This window comes from Galeopterus variegatus, unplaced genomic scaffold (genome assembly GCF_000696425.1).
Source record: "Galeopterus variegatus unplaced genomic scaffold, G_variegatus-3.0.2 Scaffold6421, whole genome shotgun sequence".
NCBI classification, from domain to species: Eukaryota; Metazoa; Chordata; class Mammalia; order Dermoptera; family Cynocephalidae; genus Galeopterus; species Galeopterus variegatus.
In genome coordinates this window covers 9084-32559 of record NW_007732532.1, presented here as the reverse complement: position 1 = coordinate 32559, position 23476 = coordinate 9084, and the positions used below count along the sequence as shown (strand labels likewise).

General features: G+C 39.6%; 1 protein-coding gene across 1 annotated transcript in view; it reads left to right on the top strand.

Moving 5' to 3' along the window:
• The window catches only part of LOC103606270 (attractin-like), a 93909-nt gene extending 70985 nt beyond the window's left edge, over positions 1 to 22924 (top strand). Inside the window, exons 22-25 of the mRNA XM_008590879.1 lie at positions 948 to 1042; positions 4415 to 4493; positions 6755 to 6912; positions 22775 to 22924. Of these exons, the coding sequence (XP_008589101.1) occupies positions 948 to 1042; positions 4415 to 4493; positions 6755 to 6912; positions 22775 to 22840 (398 nt within the window). The 3' untranslated portion in view covers positions 22841 to 22924. The remainder of the gene's footprint in view (positions 1 to 947; positions 1043 to 4414; positions 4494 to 6754; positions 6913 to 22774) is intronic.
• The last annotated feature ends 552 nt before the right edge of the window (positions 22925 to 23476 follow it).

The window sequence follows — 23476 nt, the reverse complement described above, 5'->3', positions numbered from 1 at the left end:
GAACCCGCGGCGGGAGTGCTGCTGCGCTCCCAGCGCCTCACTCTCCCGAGTGTGCCACGGGCTCGGCCCTAGAATGTCCTTCCTTTTAAGGCTGAATAATATTCCATTGTATATACATACCACCTTTTGCTTATCCATCATTTGTTGACGGATATTTGTGTTGCTTCCACCTTTTGGCTATTGTGAATAATGCTGCTATAAGCATGGTATTCAAATATCTGCTTGAGACACTGCTTTCAGTTCTTTTGGGTTTATACCCAGAAGTGTAATGGCTGGATCATGTGGTAATTTTATTTTTTAATTTTTGAGGCACTGCTGTACTGTTTTCTATAGCAGCTGCACCATTTTACATTCTCACCAAAAGTGCACAAGAGTTCCAATTTTTCCACGTTCTTGTTAATACTTATTATTTTCTGGGGTTTTTTTTTTTTTTTTTTTTTTGTCTTTTTTGTGACCGGCCGCACTGCGGATCCGAACCTGCGGCGGGAGCGCTGCTGTACTCCCAGCACCGCACTCTCCCAGTGCGCCACAGGCTCAGCCCTATTTTCTGTTTTTTTGATAGTAACCATCTTAATGGGTGTGAGGTGGTATCTCAATTGTGCCCCAGACCTGGAATCAACCATTTTTCCATGCAGTCCTGCTTTCTGTTACACCATTAATTTATATTTTTGTATCTTTATGCAAACTAGCATGCCATAGATGTTCCATTAATATTTGTAGGTGAGTTCGGTTTAAGCTTAAAATCTCAACCACAGTCATGATATAAAGAAGGTTTTGGTGGTTAGTTAACCCAAATAAATTGTTACTGCTTACAGACTTGATTTCCTTTGAAAAACCTGGGTGTGAGTAAATCAGTGTGCTTCCTTGGCAATTGAATTTATGAGAAAAGCAGCCTGTTCTATTTTGTTTTGTTTCAGTTTTTAAATATTCATTTCTTTTTTCCATAGATACTCTTCTTATTGACTACCAGTTCACTTTTAGCTTATCCCAAGAAGATGACCGCTATTACACAGCCATCAATTTTGTGGCTACTCCTGATGAAGTAAGATTTTTGAAAGTCTTCCTGTTTTGTTTTGAATTTATGTGGGTCTTTTTCTTGGTCATTATAGATATTAGTACAGTACTGCCTTAGTAGTGGTCTGCAGAGTATAGTACACAAAATGATCTTTAGAGGTGCAGGAAAGAAATGTCAGAATCTACATTTTATCTCCTTTCCATCTAAAGGCAAGAATGGTGTTGATAAGATTCACCAGTATCTGATACAGACTGACATGGACTCCAAAACATATTTGGTTTGCCTGTCAGCCCATCATAGCCCCATATAGAAAAGGAGTGGAGATTGCAAGGGGAACTTCACCATCAAAGGCAGATAGCAGAGCCCAGAGCCCAGATTTACTCTCTCAGTACAGACCAGAGGCTTTAAAAACACCCAAGAAGAAACTGCCAGTTGAAATTAATGCCAGTGATGTAAGGACAAGCAAGGGAGGTGGCAGAGGTCACACTTCTAGAATGAGTTCTTAGCCTCATTAGGAAGGAAAGAAACAAAGGTTTAGTCAGGTCCAACAAGAAGTTGGCCAGAAATAATTTAAATAGTTGGAACGACTATTTGGAAGGTGGAATTATATCTGCTGTAGTTAATGATGAAGCCCAACCTGCCATAAAGTATCACTTAGTAGTAGAAGGGAAGCAAGGCAACACAGCATGACATTTAAAAGCAAAGCATCCAGAACATGAAGACACACCTGTACAATTTCTTCAGTGAAATATAAAGTCATTCAATACCCACTCCAGTACTTACAGAAATTTTACTAAACTCGATGGCAAATTATTTAGGAGCCTTCTCATCAATATACACAAAACTATTTACCGTTTCAAAAATCCTGGCACAATAAATGTAACAAATAATACATGGAAAACAATATAGTAATAAGCCAAAATGTATTTCTTTGTTAACAAATGTTATCAGTAAACATAGCTAAATTTTTTTAAAAAGTGGTAGAACAAGACCGAAGTGTGGTATGTTTATTATACAATTCAGTGAAAGTAAGACTTGTTTTTAATATTCCATTTCATTGATGAAATTAAGAAAAGATATACTAGAGAAGATATAGCCTCAAGAGTGAATGGCTTTTTAAGAAAAAATAATAAATGACTTTAAATGAAAATATTTTGTGTGAAAACTGTATAGGTATATCATTTTATTGGCTGCATTGACTGGAATTTTTAAAAAAACCAAGATTTTAGGATAAGGTAATAGCAAAAAGTATCACACATGAAATGTATTCAGTGCCTCATTCATAAGCAAGTAGGTAAAGTACTCAAAGTCTTTCAGGATGTAATTGATGTTAATTTTACTTTTAAAAATAAATATAGTAGAACCATTGTGATACTTCTTAACAAGGTGGGGAGTGGCCATGAAAGTTTTTGGACTTCTCTGGATTTCCCTGTTTATTTTATAACAGAATACTTAATAAAGTTATTCAAATGTGTGTGTTCTTTTACAAGAGCACAAGGATTTCAAGTTTATTGATTCTTTCCGTGGAAAGAAGTAATTGTTAGTTGTGTGCTGCCAGCAAATATTAAATATAAATAAATAAATACTTGGGCCAAACCCCTGGCTCACTCGGGAGAGTGCGGCGCTGGGAACGCAGCAGCGCTCCCGCCGCAGGTTCTGATCCTATATAGGGATGGCCGTTGCTCTCACTGGCTGAGCGCGGTGCGGGCAACACCATGCCAAGGGTTGTGATCCCCTTACCGGTCACAAAAAAGACACACACACACACAAATAAAATAAATAAATAAATGAATAAATAAATAGGGCCGAGCCCGTGGCGCACTCGGGAGAGTGCGGTTCTGGGAGCACAGTGACGCTCCCGCCATGGGTTCGGATCCTATATAGGAATGGCCGGTGCGCTCATTGGCTGAGTGAGGGGCGGGTGACACCACACCAAGGGTTGCGATCCCCTTACCGGTCACGAAAAAGACAAACAAACAAACAAATTAATTAATTAATTAAAAAAATAAATAAATACTTGAACTATCCTTTCAAGATGTAGGTGAGGCTTTATCAGTGAATGAAAAGGTGTAACTGCTTTGTGAGAGAATTTCTGGTTTGAAGATCACATTTTGAAAATAGCTGTTTGGAAGTGTTTCCATTGTTATGATTTTGTGCTATAAGAACTATCAGAACAACACCCTTAAAAATCTCAATTTTCTGGGCCGGCCCAGTGGCGCACTGCTACAGTGCGCCGCTTGGGAGCGTGGTGGCGCTCCCACCGAGGGTTCGGATCCCACATACAGACCGTCCGCTCACTGGCTGAGCGAGGTGCGGGCGCAACACCGAGGGTTGCGATCCCATTGCCGGTCCCGGTCCGGTACGGGCGCGACACTGAGGGTTGCGATCCGTTGCCGGACACGAAAAAAGACAAAAAAAAAGGAAAAATCTCAATTTTCTAACCTATTTTATGATGTTTTATAATGAAGAATTTCAGCACAATTGGATCCATTTGTAAAATATAAAAATACAACATCTGATTAGTTTGCAAAAGTAATTGTTTGACCTTCCAAGAAAGTTTCTAGTCAAATTTCAGTGAAAACTAAAATTAGTATCATAATTTGCCTAGCATAGCGAACAGTGCACTTCTTTTGTTTGGCTCAACAGATTTCTCAGAGGTATCTTTTTTAGTCATTAAAACCAAGACTCAAAATAAATGAAGTTAGAGTAGCCCTTTGAATTCCTGTATCCCTAAGTGGTAAACAGGGTTTTCAAAGCTAAGAAAGGATACTCGGTCACACTCTCTTGAAATAATATTTTTAATGAGAAAAAAAAATGTTTTTCAAATCACAAATGAATTTTATCAAAGACTTTTTAGAAATATAGTTTATTTTAGTTTTATATGCTTTTAAAAAAAATTATTCCCAGTTTTGGAGAGATTTTACACTATATAATCTATGAATTCAGAAGCACGTGGGCTTAAGTTATAAATAAATATAAATTGGGGCACTTGATCAAATATTTTACTGGTACGAGTAAACTCCACACATTTGGAAATGGTTTCCCAGAGCATCTTCAGGAGGCTTATTCCCCTATATAGGTCAGAAGATGTAAATCATTGTGTTCAGACAAGGGTCTTTTTAAAAGATGCTTTTTCATGGAGGTAGGCATTTGATAAAGAATTGAGCTCCATATATTTTTATGGGAGGGAAATGAGATTTTATTTGGGATATATTACTTATATTGAGGCAAATTAGTTAGACATTTTGCTAACTCTTCTATAAGTGTGAGTTTCTCTTATGGCATTGTAAAATATTCTGTCATTAAGAAAGTCGAGAATAGTAAAATTTAATTATTGCTTTATTTTAAAATCTGGAAACTGTCATAATTAATTTTCTAATTATTTGTTCCTTTCATCAGCAAAACAGGGATTTGGATATGTTCATTAATGCCTCCAAAAACTTCAACCTCAACATCACTTGGGCTGCCAGCTTCTCAGGTAAAGACACACCTAAAGAAGACCCTCTGAGTGGAGGTAATAGATTGAGAAATGTAATATACAGGTTGAGAAAGGGGGCTCTGGAGACAGACAGATGCCACTTTTAGCTGTGAGACCTTGAGCAGTATCTAAACCCCTCTCTAGATTTTATGATTACTCATCTGTGAAATGGGGATATCAATACTTACCTCTTAGAATTATATAGATTAAATTAGGTTGTAGCATACCAATATGTACTGTGACATCAGGCTCAGTAACATGGTTACTGTACCTACCCTACTATCACCACTTATACCCTTGCTTTGGCCACTACTCTAGTGCTACCATCATCATCTACATCCATGCTTCAGAAGTGAAAAATTCAGATGACTCATAGTTTCAAGAAATGAAAATATTTTAAATATAATGAGATTTTAGTAGGTACTTTGGAAATTAAATCAAGCTCTTTAGTGATTCATAGCATAGCTTTTGCTATCTTCCTTGTCTTACTATGATTCACTAAAGATCTGCTGGGCAGAAAATCTACAGAAGAAATAAAGGATGACTCTGATGTAGTGGTTAAGACAGATAACCACTACATAACTTGATGATAGACCTGGGTTTGAATTCTACCTGTTATGTACTTTCACTGTGCTGTTTAGCAAGTTACTTAAGCTTTCTGAACCATTTTCCTCATGTATGAAACGGGATAGTAAAAACACCTAGCTATGTAGAGTATTGTAAGGATTAAATGAAATAATAAACTAAGTACTCATTGTAATGCTTGAAACATGGTAAATTTACACTAAATGGTAATTGTTTAATTACTATTATTACTACTTCAATGCTTTTTTTTTTTTGGCCAAAATACAAACCAATTAGACTGTGAAATAAGAATATTACCTTTGCATGCCACTTTGTATATCATATCTTAAAAGATTGTGTAGAATTTGGAAGAAGTTCAGAAACTTTCAATGAGGAGAGACTTTTAAGAACAAAGTCTGGGCCGGCCCGGTGGTGCACTGGATAAGTGTGCCGCTTGGGAAGTGCGGTGGCGCTCCCGCCCGAGGGTTCGGATCCCACATACAGACCGGTTCCCGCTCACTGGCTGAGCGAGGCGCGGGAGCAACACCGAGGGTTGCAGTCCCGTTGCCGGTCCCCGGTCCGGTACGGGGGCGACACTGAGGGTTGCGATCCGTTGCCGGACACGGAAAAAGACAAAAAAAAAAAGAACAAAGTCTGAATTATCAGAGTATTTGTCTGGAGAAAGGCAGCATCTCTGAGCATGTGAAAGATTTGCAGTGACTGTCTCAATGAAGATGTGACAGTTTAGGGCCGGCCTGGTGGCACACTCGGTAGAGTGCGGCGCTTGGGAGCGTGGCGGCACTCCCGCCGAGGGTTCGGATCCCATATAGAGACCGGTCCACTCACTGGTTGAGCGTGGTGCGGGCGCGACACCGAGGGTTGCGATCCCGTTACCGGTCACGAAAAAAGACAAAAAGGGAAAAAAAAAAAAGATGTGACAGTTTAGGCTTTAGTCACAGGGTTTAACTCAGACATGGAAAAACGTCCATTTCATGAGTCTTTATAGACACTTGAATTGCTGGCTGAGGGAGAATATGGGATGTTGAAAGACTCTCTGAGAACAGGATGGAGTTATACCAGATCGGGGAGCACTTAAATACAGTCGTGGCTGGTAGCAGTAGGGAGGACTGAGTGACCCCTTGAGTCCCTTCCTCCCTGCTACTATTGAGACTTGAGGTTGCTGCTGGTTAGGAAGTGGGGGGTGAGTCAGTGTCCCTGTACAGGAATCTGATGGAGCATTGCCAAAGAGGTGTAAAGGGGAAATGCAAAGGAATGGAATGCCATTTCTTGGTAATAGGATTCTAGGGCTATCTGTAGTTTCATGGCCACATGTAGCCTGTTTTGGGGAGTGGGGAAGGGGATTTTGCAGGGGTTCCTAGTAAAACCATTGTGGTTAGGGGCACAGGCTTGCTTATCAACCTGCCCAGCTTCAAATCCTAACTCCACTTCTTGCTGGCTGTTTGACCTGAGGCAATTTACTTAATTTCTCTGAACCACAGTTTCTTAATCTTTAAATGAGGATAATAATAGGGTTGTTGTGAGGATTAAATGAGATTGAGCTCTTAAAGGCTGTGCCTGGAACATAGTAAGTGTTTAGTAAATGCTAACTATTATCCTTATTATTAATGAGGGCAGATCCTGTCTTTCCGTTTCATTTTTTTCTATTCTCTTCTATTTCATTTTTTTCTTCCTAACAGCTGGAACCCAGGCTGGAGAAGAGATGCCTGTTGTTTCAAAAACCAACATTAAGGAATACAAAGATAGCTTCTCTAATGAGAAGTTTGATTTTCGCAACCACCCAAATATCACTTTCTTTGTTTATGTCAGTAATTTCACCTGGCCCATCAAAATTCAGGTAAGAAGTGCTTTTTGGTTTCGCACCTGCAAAGGTGGTAAATCTCTTTAGTGAAGACTAAATTCGCTATTTTGGAACTTGTGGTAAATGAGATGTATAGTTTTGGTTTACCTTTGTAATATATATGGCAAAGGAGAGCTGAGCACATGCATACTATAAAGAAGATTGTAGTGGGGATGACTTATATCACTTACAAAGGAAATTTATATGCACTTTTGAAAGCAAGTTAGCATATAAGAGATTTGATAATTACAAATGTACTCATTTCTTCATTGAGAGCTTGCCATGTAAAAGCCCGTAGGGCTGAACAAAGAGCTTCTATTCTAGAGTGATTAAAGTGGGTCTAAATGAAACAGACACACACATAACCAGTGAAAGCCAGAGTGGAAAGTGACATATGAAAAGATCCTCAAAATGCTGTCAGAGTTTAAAGGGGGATAGATGGGGTTAACAGGAGGCAGTGTGAGGTCCTGTTTAAGAGCATAGGTGTTGTAGTTGGACAGATGTGGTTTGATTCCTGGCTTCTGTACAAGTCATGTAGCCCCTCCTAGTCTCAGATTCTCTGTGCATGTGACCTGAAGGGGTAGTTGTGAGGGTTTGTTTTGCATGCTGCACCCTCTGTTGTCAACCTGCTCCTTTCCTCTGTTCCGAAGACCCATGGCCCCATTTGAGCTGTTTGTATTCATGTCCTGTGAGGCCTTGCTTCAATACTTTCTGCTTCTTACCTCCTTCATTTTGGGTGAATGTGGAGGTCAGGGGTGAGTGAACTTTCAAGGACTTGTTCACCTTTAGCCATGAAAGTGTGGTCACTGGACTGGGGCTGTTGCCTTTTGAAGACTTTCAGAAGCATGATCAACTGAATTAAGTCATCACAGATCAATTAGAATGGGTTTGAAAACTAGTTCTGATGGTTATGTCTTCATGCCTTGGGGACTGTGACTAAAGAAAAATCAATCTTTTCCTTTGTGGAATATAGAGGATCGGAACCATGTTGTGTTTTTGCTCACTACCCTCTCTCCTTTTCCCTGTCTAAATGGTGTACAAATTTGTTAATACTCTAATCTACTTCTTCCTTTGCTCTTGTACACTCTCTGCTTCCCTCTAGTTCCCTCCTCAGCCAGTCTTCTTGTAAGCATTGACTACATTCCCTATTTCTCTTGACTATTCACCCATCAACCCACAACAGTCTGGCTCCTTCTCTCCTCACATCCTGAAACCACCCTGTCTAAGTGGACTCCAGTGACTGAATTCTTCAGTCCCCTTCTCATTCTTATTGCGTGACTTGAGTCACTATCTTTCTTTGCCTTCCTGGTCTTTTCTTTCCCTGATTCTGTGGCTGTTCTTTTTAGGGAATCCTCTTCCTTAAACACTGGGGTTGTCTAGGATTCAGGCCTTGATCCTCTTCTCTTTTCACTCTACACAGTTTCCCTGGGTAATTCCATTTTACTTGTAGGCTTGTGGTACCATGTCTATGCTGGCAATTCTCAGTGCCCTGTCTCAACCTAACATATACAGAGCAGTATTTTCAGTTGCTACCTAGATGTCTCTGTCTGGATATTCACAAGCTCCCTACACTTGGTGCATGGTTATTCTTGTGATCTTTGCCCCTAACTCTTATGCTTCCTTTCTCAGTGAATGTCACCACCATTCACCTTGTTACACAAGCCAGGGCCTGAAAATCATTTGCATTCCTGAGATAAACCCAACTTGGGCATGATGTATTATTTCCTTACTTTAAACATTGTTTGATACAGTTTGCTAATATTTTTGGTTAGAATTTTGTGTCTGGGGCCGACCCCGTGGCTCACTCGGGAGAGTGTGATGCTGGGAGCACAGTGGTGCTCCCGCTGCAGGTTCGGATCCTATATAGGGATGGCCGGTGCGCTCACTGGCTGAGTGCGGTGCGGGCGACACCAAGCCAAGGGTTGCGATCCCCGTACCGGTCAAAAAAAAAAAAAAAAAAAAAAAGAATTTTGTGTCTGTTTTATGAGTGAGAATGTCCAATAATTTTCCTTTCCTGTCCTTGTTATAGTTTTGATATCAAGGTTAAACTAACCTTTAGTAATTATAATTTGAGGAGCTTTCTCTCTTTCTCATCTCTGGAAGAGATGTAAGGTTAGAATTACCGGAACCTTGAGTACTTGGTAACTCTCTTCAGTAAAATAATTTGATTCTAGTGTTTTATTTGTGGAGATATTTTGTTAGCTGCTGATTCAACTTCTTTAATAGTTATAGGATATTTGGGATTTTTCTCTTTCTATTTGAGTCACTTTTAGTAATTTTTTTCTAAATATTAATTTACTTCATGTTTTCAAATGTATTCATATAAACTTGTTCATACTATTCTCTTATCCAATCTTTGCAGCCTCTGTGCTTATATAACCTCTTTTTTTTATACTAGTGTTTATAACAGCATTATTCACAATAGCCAAAAGGTGGAAATAACCCAAATATCTATTAACAAATGAATGGATAAACAAAACGTAGTGTGTATATATACAATGAAATATTATATAGCCTTAAAAAGGAATGATATATGCTATAACACAGGTGAACCTCGAAAGCATTGTGCCAAGTGAAGTAAGCCAGTCACAAAAATACAAATATTGTATGATTTCAATTACATGAAATTTCTAGAATACACAAATTCATAGAGACAAAAAGTAGAGGTTACCAGTGGTGGGGCTAGCAGTAAATGGAGAGTTATTGCTTCATGGTCGTTACAGTTTCTGTTTGGGGTAATGAAAAAGCTTTGGAAGTAGACAGTAGTCATAGTTGCTCAACATTGTGAATGGAGTAATTGCCACTGAATTGTACACTTAAAAATGGTTAAATTGATAAGTTTTATGTTATATATATCTTAACACAATAAAAAAAGTTTTGTTTTGTGTTTGTTTTTTTAAAGCCAGTCAAATTTAGCAGGGCGTTGTCAGGGAGAGGGGGTGTTGTTTGGTGACACTAAAAAGTTTTTAAAAATTACAGCAAGACATTTTTGTAGATATAGACAAGCTTATTCTAAACTTTATATGAAAAAGGCAATGGTTCTAAAATGGCTATGAGAATTTTGAAAAAGAGGAATAAAATAAGGGGAATCACTGTACCCCATGTTAAGCCTTACTATTTAGGTACAGTAATCAAGACTTTGTGGTTATTAGAGGGATAGACACATTTGTCAGTGGGATAGATTGACCTATAGAACCCAGAAGTAAAACCACATAAATATGTCCAACTGATTTTTGACAAAGGTGCAAAGGCAATTCAGTGGATGAAGGATAGCCTTTTAGTGCCAGAGCGATTGAACAACCAAGGCAAACAAATGAACTTTGACCTAAACCTCACATCTTATACAAAAATTAACTCAATATGGATCACAGATTTGAAGGTAAAGAATACAACTATAAAACTTCCAGGAAAAAGTATAGGAGAAAATCTTCACATCCAAGGGCTAGGCAAAAGGTTTTTAGATTTGATACTAAAAACATGATCCATAATAGGAAAAAATGGTAAATTGGACCATATCACAACCAAAAGTTTTTGCGCTGAAAAACTGTGTTAAGAGGCTGGAAAGACAAGCTACATATACTGGGAGAAAATACTTGCAAACCATATTTCTGACAAAGCACTTGAATCTATAATATAAGAACTCTCAAAACTCAACAGTAAGGACCAGCCCGTGGCTCACTCAGGAGAGTGTGGTGCTGATAACACCAAGGCCATGGGTTTAGATCCCTATATAGGGATGGCTGGTTAGCTCACTTGGGAGAGCGTGGTGCTGACAACACCAAGTCAAGGGTTAAGATCCCCTTACCGGTTATCTTTAAAAAAAAAAAAAAAAAAAAAAAGTCAACAGTAAAGAAATAAGAAACCTAATTAGAAAATGAGCAAAAAACATGAAGAGACATTTCACCAAACAATCTAATTAGAAAATGGGCAAGAGACATGAAGAGACTTTTCATACATATGGCAAATAACCACATGAAAAAATGTTCAGCATCGGGCCGGCCCGTGGCTCACTCGGGAGAGTGCGGTGCTGATAACACCAAGGCCCCGGGTTCGGATCCCATATAGGGATGGCCGGTTCGCTCACTGGCTGAGTGTGGTGCTGACAACACCAAGTCAAGGGTTAAGATCCCCTTACCGGTCATCTTTAAAAAAAAAAAAAAAAAAAATGTTCAGCATCAGTAACCATTAGAGAAATGCAAATTAAAACCGCAATGAAATATCACTGCACACCTGTCAAAATGGCTAAAATTAAAAATAGTGATAACACCAAATTCTGGAGAGGATTGGTAGGAATGTAAGATGGTACAGCCACTCTGGAAAATAGCTTGACATTTTCTAAAACTAAATTTGCACTTAACTATCCAACCCAGCAATGCAGTTTATCCCAGAGAAATGAAAACCAATGTTCACACACATACCTGTACACCAATGTTTATAGTGCCTGCACAGCAGTATTTAGCAGTTTTATTTATAATAGTCAAAAAACAGAAACAACCAAAATATTCTTCAGCAGATGAATGGTTAAACAGATTGTGCTACATATATATCATGGAATAATATACAGCAATAAAAAAAAAGAACTATTGATATACACAACTTCAATAAATCCTGAGGAAATTTTGCTGACTGAAAAAAAGTCTTAGAAATTTGCATGCCATGCATGATTCCATTTATATAATATTTGAAAATAAAAATGTTACATATGTATAAACACACACACACACCAACATCCTGAATATGTATACTGAAGCTTCAAATTTCTCTGACTCTGACCTCTAGACCCTCTTTTGTAAGGCTCATCTGATTAGGTCAGGCCCACCTCACAGGGGAAAAGGGATATATAAGGCCTGCAGACGAGGGGGTGGGAATCTTGGGATCTGTGTTAGAATTGTCCCCGCCATAGGCTGCATTTGGAGTGAGGCTAGCAGCGGTTTAGGTTGTTTCTCTGATCCCAGGGAGGTTGAGCTCTAGGCTTCCATCAGCACAATTTCAATTTGGTAACGTCCCCTACCACTATCAAGTTATATAGATCATATACATAGATCATTTACATTTGTTAGATCTTTTTTATGTGAAATACTTGATTTGGGTTCTAGGAAATAAAGTGTATTGACTTGTTTTTTTTTTGGTTTTTTATGTGAAATACTTGATTTGGGTTCTAGGAAATAAAGTGTATTGACTTGTTTTTTTTGTTTGTTTTTTTTTTGTTTTTTTAAAGGATGACCGGTAAGGGGATCTCAACCCTTGGCCTGGTGTTGTCAGCACCACGCTCAGCCAGTGAGCAAACCGGCCATCCCTATATAGGATCCGAACCCGTGGCCTTGGTGTTATCAGCACCACACTCTACCGAGTGAGCCACAGGCCGGCCTTGACTTGTTTTAAGTTAAAATTATTTTTGTACTTACATACCTCTACATATTGAATCTAGCTGAATTTCAAGCTTTGTTGCTGATAGCTGAAAATTGATTAATATTTTTAAGTTTCTTAGTGAAAATCTTGACTTATGTTGCTGACGTTTTTCCCAGTTGGAAAGAGGGCTGTGTGCATATAAGCAGGCTTTTGTGCTGGAGATAGCTGTGCTGTTGCCAATGCCAAGTTCTAGTTTTTTTCCTCTCAGTGCCCTGTTGCTCCACCCTCTGGAAGTCACTGAAGTGGTTTTAGAGATTTCCTTCTAGAGGGAGCTCTTCCCCACACTTACTTTAAAAAAGTAATAATTTTAAGTTTAAGAATCCAAGAGATGTTGATTTTCTCCCTGATTTTTTGGTGCTCCTTACCTGTGCTAGATCTGTAACTTGAATAAGATCCACTTATGAAAGCTGCGTTCAGGGGTGCTTGCGAAAATAAACGATGGCATGCTCACCATTTAGTTTGCCAAGCTTTACTTGAAAAAGCAGGTAAGTTCTATTGAAACTGTGTCTTTTTGCTATCTGGTACAAATGACTGCAGTATTCACAAATAGTGTGACTAGACCTGTGGCAGGTTGTGCTCTCCGTGTTCTCGCACGTGTTCTAGTCAACATTAGTTCTTTCTGCTCTTGGGATGGTTTCTGGCTATGCAATGCATGGAGGGCTGAGCTGGCATCTTCCTGGGTAGATGTATCATGTTCTCAACAAAGGGTCTTACAAGTTTCTTTTTTGCTCTGTTTTCCCCAGAGCCTAAGCTTTTCTGGGTGTAGTATGGCTCTTAAACACATACACACACTTAGCAACTGTACAAATTCAATAAAAATGTAGAGAATTATTTAAGGAAGAAAGTAAAGAAATGTTTAAATGGTACAGTGTAGGCCATTCCGTTACATTTCAGTATGGCTTTTGTCAATGCAGGCAAAACCTTTTAGTGTTGGATTCTCATTTCTTAAAGCAAAGTAACTGAGGAAATCTAATTCTCTACTCGCAAATTCATGCAAACTTTGGTGCTTTAAAAATGGTAATGCTAAACTCAAGTTCCTTTACTCTGAACGAATCCCAGGATTCTTTTTCATAATTAAGAACAGATCAAAACCTATAATTGCTAACTGAGGGAATTTAAAACTAACTATAAAAAAATCTTTGTAGATGCAGTTAAAACAACAACAAAACACCCAGACTAAAAAGGCCTGTGTGTAAGAGGGTCGTGGGTGTTTTGGGGCCAGTTGTGCCAGTTTTCTGGTCAGTTGTGCCTGTGGGTGAATGCTCTTCCCTTAGCTCCTGCTTTCTGAAAGCTGTCCTAGTTGTTCTTCCCAGTGAGCAGGGGCTCAGCTGGCTTCAGCCATGCCCATAATTTGGGAGGGTAGGTATTCCAGATTGAGAATGTGCAGGCAGTGTGAGGTGGGAAGGTGGGTGGTGGTGGTGGAGCTGGAGTTCCAGCTTATTACTGACTCTGTAACAGAGCTTGTTATTGTAATGTGGAACTAATATTAAAGCCCTCTGCATGCTGGGTGTTTCATCTGCTATTTTATGTAAGAGTCCAGTGTTCATAAATGAAGGCAACACAGAATTTTTATTGAGAACTGGGCATTCATTTAGACTTTAGAGTTTGTTTATGGGTGCTAATAGGATTGCTGTACTGAGCAAGGGATGTGTGAAACTTTTGTTCACTGGATATACATTTTTTATATAACAGCTTTATTGAGATATGAGTCACATACCATACAATTTACCTATGTAAAGTGCACAATTCAGTGGTTTTTAGTATACTGTATTCAGAGAGTTGTGCATCCATCACCACAATCAATTTTAAAATATTTTCATCAAAAATATTTTGATGAAAAGAAGCCCATTAGCAGTCACTCCGTATTCCTCTCTCACCTGGCAACTAACAGGCTATACTTCCTGTCCATGGATTTGCCTATTCTGGACATTTCATATAAATTGAATCACATAATATGTGGTCCTTTGTGACTGGCATTTTTCACTTAGCATAATGTTTTCAAGGTTCTTCTGTGTTTAGTATGTTTCAGTACTTCATTCCTTGTTATAGCTGAATAATATTCTATTGTACGTATATACTACATTTTATTTATTCATTTATCTTGTTGATGGATACTTGGGTTGTTTTCACTCTTAAAAATGTTTATATTTATTGTATAATAATATGGATACATAATTTCTGGTGTTAGATGTCAGTACCTTAAGAGTTTTAAGAATTATAAAGCCATGAAATACATTTAGAACTAAACCGTACTTAAAGTATAAGTTTTCTTTGTTTCAAAGTACTTTTAAGGCTCTTGTTCTACCTTGTGGTTTTCATTATCAAGAAAAATGTATTATTCCTTCTTCTTGAAAGACTCCTCTGCTACTTTTCACCTGTGACTTAGGCTGTTTCTTCTCAGCTCTTTAATGCCATTGTTTCCTCAGGTTTTATCTGGACCCTTTCTCCCTGGACAGTCTCATCCACACCATCTGGAAATACCTCCTGTGGCTGGGATGGGTAATTCTTCATTTCTCACAGACCCTCTCATATGATCTCTTAGCCAGGAACTCACTAGAGTTCTTAAAATCAACTCATTCAGCAGACTTTCTGGTCCAGAGTAGCAGCCATGAGTGGACAGCAGGAGCTTCTGTCTGATGCCAGGTGTCAGAGGTGTGCCCATGTGTTCCTGGGAGCCGAGATGGGAGGGGAGTGCCCCTTGTCATCTGAGTCTAAGTGAAGAGAGGCTACATCAGAGCTGAGTCCTAAGACACATGAGGCCAGGGAGTGGGGGTGTTTGTGGAGGGGAAAAGGGATAACCAGTCACTTTTAGGAACTACCAGGAATTTAGCAGAGCTGAGTGATGGTGCTTGCGAGTAAGGAGCCAGAGAGCTGGGCAGGGCTGCTATAAAGAGACTGGGGTTTTCAGCTGAGGATTGTGACCTGTAGCCTTAAAACCACTGGAAGATATTGAAATGTTTTAAGCCAAGAAATGACCAAAGATCAGTGTTTTAGAAAGACCTCTTTGGGGCTGGCCAGTTAGCTCAGTTTGTTAGAGCAAGGTTTTATAACACCAAGGTCAAAGGTTTGTATCCCCATACTGGCCAGCCACCAAAAAAAAAACTCTCTCTGGCAGCAGTGGGGAGTGTGGATTGGAAGGAGCCGGGCCTGAGGCAGGGAGTCCAGGTGGAATTGTTATGTAGAAAGCCAGGGGAGGGGTCCATCTGATGACCCTCACGCACACCCTGTAGCAACTTCTCTCCTCATCTGTGATATCACAGCCGTGGACTTGTCTCTCTTTTTTCACTACACAAAGACTTACTTAAAGGCAAGTGCTATTTTTATATTTCAGTGTTAGGGCATAGTGTTAATTGATTGTAGACACTCCATGAATGTGTGCTGGATGGATTAATAGTTGTTGGTACTTTAGGGCAGATATCAGAATTTTGGGATTTTTGCAACTTTTATAACTTTTATACAGGTGCTGACAGCTTTTTCTGATAAAGTCAGAACAATTGCTGACCAGCGCTAAGGGCTAGCTGACGTTGAAGACCAAGGATTTGCCATCCTAGTCTACACAGTGTGGTGTTAAAGGATTGAATTGTTCTAGGTTGAAATTTTGTCCAAAGAATTAGGAGGTAGAAGAAAAAGGAGGGATGAGGACACAAACATCCTAGTTTTACAAAGAGGGTAGTTAAGAGCTACTATCTATATTGAAATAGTTAAGAGTGGAATTATAGGAAGTCTGGGATTTGCTTCAAAATACTGTGGTCGTAGGGAAAGTGGGTGGAATACAGAATAAAATGTGATTGGCCATGAGCTGATAATTATTAAAGCTGGGTGATGAGTACATGGGATTCATTATACTGTTCTCTTTACTTTTTTAAAAGTTTAAAATTTAGAATTTGAGAGCTGTACCTCCTGTCTCTACACCAGTTGACTTTGCAAATAAAGCCTTAAAAAAATTTTTTTTAATTTTCCATAATTTGAGAGCTGTACCTCCTGTCTCTACACCAGTTGACTTTGCAAATAAAGCCTTAAAAAATTTTTTTTTAATTTTCCATAATGAAAAAAGATAATACAGGTGATAGAGCAAGAAATAAAGGGATGAATATATTATTTAGCCTCCTAAAGGTAGCTACAGGAGAAACCTCTGCTGGGCCACAGCCGAGGCCAACTGAGGCACAGAACTGCCCTTCTGTTCTTCTTTGCAGGAAGCGCACAGCATTGTACCAGGGTTTGACCAGTTATTGGCCACTGGTGGCAGTCTCTAGAACTAGAACAATCAGGAGTCCGAACAAAACCCCTTCAGGCACCCCACTCTGGTGAGAATGGCAAAGGGAGCTTCCTGGAGAGCCTACGACCTTTACCCCCAAGCAAGGGCTCCTTCCTATGGGGCTGTGAGGCCTGGGAAGCCGTCCTCCATCCTCCGTCCTCGTCCTCCGGTGGGCTGTAGCTACGGTGTCTCCTGCTCCTGCAGCTGTTTGTGGGTAACAGTGATGTAACTACTAGAAGGAGGAGAGGGGCTGATGGCCTAAATCATCTTCTGTTACAGTAGGAAGTCAGTAAGTGATGCTGAAAATGGATAGATCAAGAAATAACAATATAAACATTAGTGATAAGAAGGTAATTCCCAGAAAAGCTGATAAGAAACATGGGGGTCTCTGGAGAGAAGCCTTGGAGGGGGGGTGGGCAAGACCATTGCTTTTCATCATTAGCCTTTTGGTGCTTTTTGATATTTCAACCAAGTATATATAGTTCTTTAATGATTTTTAAATTATTAATAAGTGTTAGGAAATGGAATTCTGGTGAGTGTTGAAAAGGAATGGCTGGAAGGAAATTAGGGAGAGCAAGCACAGAGCAGTATTGAGGTGGGAGGCTGAGAGTGGACAGATGGTGAGTGTTCCTTTCATGGCAGGAATGGGCTGCTCAGTGGTATTCACTGGCTTTGAGGCTCTGACCAGAGCTTGGGTATAGTTTCTGTGCCAGCACAAACCAGTGTGAGGTGGGTAGTGTGTCAGGCCAGGTGATGGTCACTGAGCTCCAGTCCGGGGCTGTGGTCTCAACGTAGAGTTCCATATAGAATTTTGGTTTTGAAAGAAAGTTGTTTTCTGTCCCAGCAGAACTCAAGTTGGTGACATAGCACTAGACTCAGGCTTGAATATACTCAGCCAGTGCTCAGAGTCTTTCATCGTTAGCAAAGCTGAGGCCTGAGTGGAAAGGATGTTCGTAGAAAGGTCTAAACTCTTATGGGAGGAGTCAGTCCTTTCCTAGCTTCCAGACTTGCATTGTCCAGAACTATGTGGCAAGATTGGCATGGTCAGACCAGGAGCCATGGTCTCTTAGGCTCTTTCAGGTCCTGATGTGAGGGATGGGCACTCACAAAGTCTTCAGCATCTGTAGAGCCTAGGCTTGGATAGGCTCTTAGCCTTGGTGGAGCTCAGGTCCTGATGTGAGGGATGGGCACTCACAAAGTCTTCAGCATCTGTAGAGCCTAGGCTTAGCCTTGGTGGAGATGCTGGCCCCAGGGGGTTGTGGGAGCAGCTTGTTGAGATTCTGGCAGCTATACACATACGTACCTTGGGTTTTCTCAGAGCCCAACAGGCACTGCTTTGAAGCTGGAAGGCTTCACCTCTCAGCACGGTCAGCTGTCCTTTCCCATCATCCTTTCCCTGTCTTGCATGCTTAGAACAATGACGTTCTTGGTGGAGAAGATAAAGGCAAATTAGAGGTTCTCTCTTTTCAAACCTTCTGTGTTAAACAATGCTCTTTCTGTAGTCATTCAGTATTCATTCATTCAAGATTTTGAGTGCATACTTTGTGGATGGCACATAGTAGGTGAGAAATACAAATGTTTTTAAAAAAGGGAAAGCATTTGTTCTGTGGTAGCTGAGTATAAGAAATGCCATATTTCCTTATTTTTATAGTATGCTTGGGCTCAGCCTCTACCCACCACGTATGATGAGAAATTCATTCTCAGCCTCTGTTTTCAGAGACCCATTCCCTTCTCTCCGAGATATACAGAAACCTCAGGGCTTAACTGATCCCAAAGATTTGGGAAAGGTCCTCCGATTGATCTTCATTCACTGACTGCTGCTCTGGGGGCTCTGGCCCCTCACTGTCATGTGTGACAGCTTTGGACACAGAATAATCACTGAGGCTCCAGAGCCTTCCCAGGCCCACCATGCAGACACCCCATATTCCCAGGCACTTTCAAAATGCTAAAAAATCCTCTCCACCCCCTCCCTTTGCAATCTCCAAGTTTAGGCCACGCCTTTCCTTTTGTTCAGCAGCACTGTACTTTCTTCCTCTACCCTTATCCTTCCCCCACCACCCTCCCACCCTCTGGGAAGATACAAGTTCATTTCTTTTGGGACTTTAACCTTTCAAGTAAAGTAAGGATTTTTTTCAGTGAGGTTCCAGAAGCGCTAAAAAATATTGTTCGGGAAAGGAGCAAGAGAGGATTTTTTTTTTTTTTTCTTTTTTTAATAATTCCTTATTTCAGAGTTTCCTGAAGGGTGGCCTGTGGACACCAGCATCAGAATCACCTGGGGAGCTTAAAGATAAAGAAGTAGGAATAGGGCCTGGGATTCTGCCTTTGTTGCAAGATCTCCAGAGTTTGAGAACCATGGCCTAGTTTTTGGAATACAAAGGTATATCTGCTCTTGTGTGGGAGGTAGGCAATTACCTTTTTATTCATTTTCCTACCACAACAATTAAAAAGTCAGAAATTGGTTTCTTCATAGAATGAGGAATATAGGAATCCTCTTCTCTGAGGTATCTTAGAACATAAGGCAGAATATGATTATCACCTGCCATGAAAGGGAAGTGGTTTGAGCGCTGAGGGAGTGTAAAGGAGAGCAAGCCATTTCCCAGTGGAGGTTGGGTATGGCTGAATGAGGGAGGGATAGGAAGGACATGGAGGACCCCCACTGTGGACAGGCGCAGAAACTGTCTGGTGCCTTGTCCAGAATCAAGTAGAGTAGTACAATGACCTGAAAACTCTTGTTTGGCTGAAGCACAAAATTAGTGTTTGGGAAGTGCAGGTCACAGTATCCTACCCAAACCCTGGGGCTTGCTGAGCCTCTGAGTTTTTCAGAATTTATATAACACATCCACAGGGCCCCAGGGCAAACACACCTTAATCAAACATATTGGTGAAAGTTGAGTTAGAATCAGGTTGTGTAAATGTAGGGGGACATAAATTTTAGATTTCTTGGAGTGTGGAGAGTGGTATCTACTATTTAGAAAAGGAAAAGAAGGACATTGTGAGTTTTATTTATAAACTATAATGAGATTTTCTTTTCTGTATTAAAACAGATTTTAGGGGCCAGCCCGGTGGCACACTGCTACAGTGCGCCGCTTGGGAGCGCGGCGGCACTCCCGCCGAGGGTTCGGATCCCACATACAGACCGGTTCCCACTCACTGGCTGAGCGAGGGGCGGGCGCAACACCGAGGGTAGCGATCCCGTTGCCGGTCCCAGTCCGGTACGGGCGCGACACTGAGGGTTGCGAAACCCGTTGCTGGTCATGAGGGTTGCGATCCCGTTGCCGGTCCCGGTCCGGTACGGGCGCGACACTGAGGGTTGCGAAACCCGTTGCTGGTCACGAAAAAAAGACAAAAAAAAAGAAAACAGATTTTAGTATAGGAAGTCCTCATTACCTTCATTACCAGAAAAGCCCCCAAATCCATCTCAATGTTTTCACAATAAATTATGAAAGAAAGATTTGATCGGGATAGTATCTTGAAAAAAAACCCAAAAAGTATGAAAAATGTTTATTTTAATTTTACAGTTAAAGTTTAAATTATGGTTGAAACCACGAGCCAGTTCTTAAAAGAAAGAAAAATTAATCAGGTATTATTGAGTTTGGAGAGAAAGAGAGGTTGTTATTTTTCCAATTATCACACTCATTTATTAAGCAAAATATATTAAGCACCTATTATGTGTCAATGACTGCTTTAGGCACTGAAAATATAGTAGGGTAAAGTCCCTGTCCTCAGTCCTCACAGATCTTATTTTCTAGTGGAAGAAAAAAGACCATAAATAAGTTGTACACATGGTGCTGAGAGATATGACAATTCCATCATGGAGGCCTTCACTTCACAGCATAGTTTAAAACAGTAGTTACGGGCCTCATCAGTTTTCCCGAAGTCCTCTCTTTATCCTGTTCAGAGTATCATGAGGCACTTATGTCTTCATTTTTTATCCCTTCTTCAGTTGATAACAGGGCTAAATTTGCCAAGTCTTCATTTATCAATGGTTTTGTATGAGCAGTTCTCCAACAGTACTTTCATTAAAATCTTGTCTTTTGCAAGATTGATTTTGCAGTTGGTTTGCATTGTCTGACAATCAAGAGTAGAAACAGCCCTATTTATGCTTATTAACAAAGTATGCTTGTTACACTGGGTAATTTTTAATAGCATTCCCTTCACTCTCAGAAATTCTCAGTTTGGACAATAAGTTCATCACCTTATCAATCAAAGATTGACCAACAAAGACTGACAAGATGGTTGGGGTATTAAGCCGGGTTAGATGTTTCCAAGTGGTCAGTGCATTCATAAACATGTGTTTACATTATGACTGTTGCTTCCTTACACAACTTTGTAATTGTGGGGACTTAAGATGATAAAGATTCAACAAAAGAGGACCTCTTTTACTGTCTTGGGTATCAGCCCCACTGACAGCCAGTTTATATGAGGTTATTTATTACTATAAATTGGACATCAACATGGTGTGATCCTGTGTCAAGAAGAAGTCAGGCTGATTTGGATCCTAGCAGTGGGGGCGCTGCCCTGAGGAATGTTGTGTGACACAGGGCAACATGTACACTTGATGGGTCCTCAGAAGGTACTATTAGCATCCAGAGGCTTTTAGCATCCAGTGAGTAAAGGTATTTCACGGATTTCTTTAAGTGTGGACACTGAGGAAGCACTAATGTTTTAAAAGATTAAAATCTAAACAGCTGAGATGGACTAGAATCTGTCTCCTTCTCTCTCCTGATGTGTTGTAACTTGGAATCTTCATTCCCTAAGATTGAATAACCCTGTTTACATAATTGTCCTTCTCCAGTCTTATTAAAAAGCTTTTATGTGAGGCCCATGGCCCTTATTCTGCAGCTGTCCTTCTGTCAAGGAGCCTTGTTATTTGGGACTGGATACTGTAAAAAATGAAGGAAAAGAAAGTGGGTCTCTCTCTTTATCTATTATATGAAATCTATGTAACTTTGTATCTCTCATTGTAAATGGTGGCTAGAAGGAGGACACAAAAACTTCAAATTTCATGCTCCATAATATTTTATGGCCTTTTGGTAGTACTGGAATGTCAAAAAGAAAATAAGACCATCAAAATAGCAAACAGTGGGAGTCTTCCTTCTGCCTCATTGTGAGTCTGGCTGTAAAAAGAGTGCAAGGGATGGGGGTTGGGTGGGATTAGGAAAACAAGATGCTAATCATTTACTTTCCTGATTTGTGTCATACTTATCTATACTGGAACAATTATCACTAACTATCACTTATTCACTAATTGATTCAGTTATAGTACCATTGTCTCTTCAAAGAGGGCTGTGTTCCTTAAAAAAAGCAGGAAATACCTCAGAACACCTGGCTAGTACTGCATATGTCGTAGGTGATAATAAGGAGTCAATTATATTTAATCAGTTATGAGGTGCACATTTTTTCATATTCTGGTGTTTCTCAAATGACAGTACATCTTACAGTCACTGATTAAAAAGGCATTCTGATAATAAGGAGTCAATTATATTTAATCAGTTATGAGGTGCACATTTTTTCATATTCTGGTATTTCTCAAATGACAGTACATCTTACAGTCACTGATTAAAAAGGCATTATGTCATAGTTTAATTGGCAGTGTTTTTTCTTAATTGTACACAAAATAATGCCTCTTTCAGTCAGTGGTGTTTTAGATTTGATGATTTCATTGTATTTACATTAGGGATGTTTCATATTCTTGGTATAAAGACTATTAACTGTATAATAAAATTAAGTTCCAACTGATGACATATTGTCAGTTCATATTCATTGTAGCAAAACTTGAGACAATTCTTTTAAAAAAGGACAGTATCAAAGTGAGTACACACTGAGTACATACATATTGATGGGATGAAGGGCACAAAATGAGGCTACCTTGAGGTAGCCCGCCTGCCATTAGGGATTCATGTGGGGGGCTGAGGGGTTTCCAGGGACAGATGAAAAGGACTGCAGATCTATTGTAAAGTTCACAGGGGGGCTGTTGGTTGTGCTGAAGCCTCAGAATGTTACTTTTTGGGTTGGCAACTAAATAAGAAAAGAAACTAAAGGGTGAGGCACTTTTCCTTAACTGCAAAAAATTCCATTAATTTCTTCTTTAAAATGTAAAGTCTGTCTTTCAGCTTAATTCTTGAAATGAGAAGGTTGAGCCAGTGGTGCTATTTCGTAACCTACATAATCACACTGCCTGTTTTTCTGTCACAGATTGCCTTCTCCCAGCACAGCAATTTTATGGACCTGGTACAGTTCTTCGTGACTTTTTTCAGGTAATTTCACTTATACAAACTATATCAGTCTTTTTGATTCAAGCACTTAATTCCATTAATTGAGTATCAGCTCATAAAAGATAAAAGAATAATTCTGTTTCCACAGCAGATCAAACTTACTTTGTACTTGTTCCTGAAGAGTTACATGTAAATTACAAAATGTAAATTTGGTCTAACCTGATAAAATGAAAACATTTGGTTTGTATGTTCTGGCTTTTGGTGGGAGCAGCTTTGCATGTGCCTTATACTAAATAGTAGAAAATGTGACTCTTTATATGGGGAGAATTTTGGACTAAAACAAAATTTAATAATAATGGTTACTGATGTGAGCTACATATCTTCTGCTTGTTCAAGAGATGTTCCAGTGATTATCCAGTTTTAAAACTAAAAATTATTTTTTAGTTCCTTGGGAATCTCTTTTATTTTCATAGTTTTTTCTTAGTTTAATTTTATTTTTCTGAAAGTACTATGTACAAATAATTGGAAAAGACAAATAAGTGCTACAGTGCTTATAAGAGAAAGCAGCAACAGCCTGCCTCATGCCTTCCCACTTCCCCTCAGTTTAAATTGCTTCAGGTGTTTTTTACTTCTCTGTGCTTACCACTAATTCTTAATTTTTTAGTTCAGTTATCTTTTGATG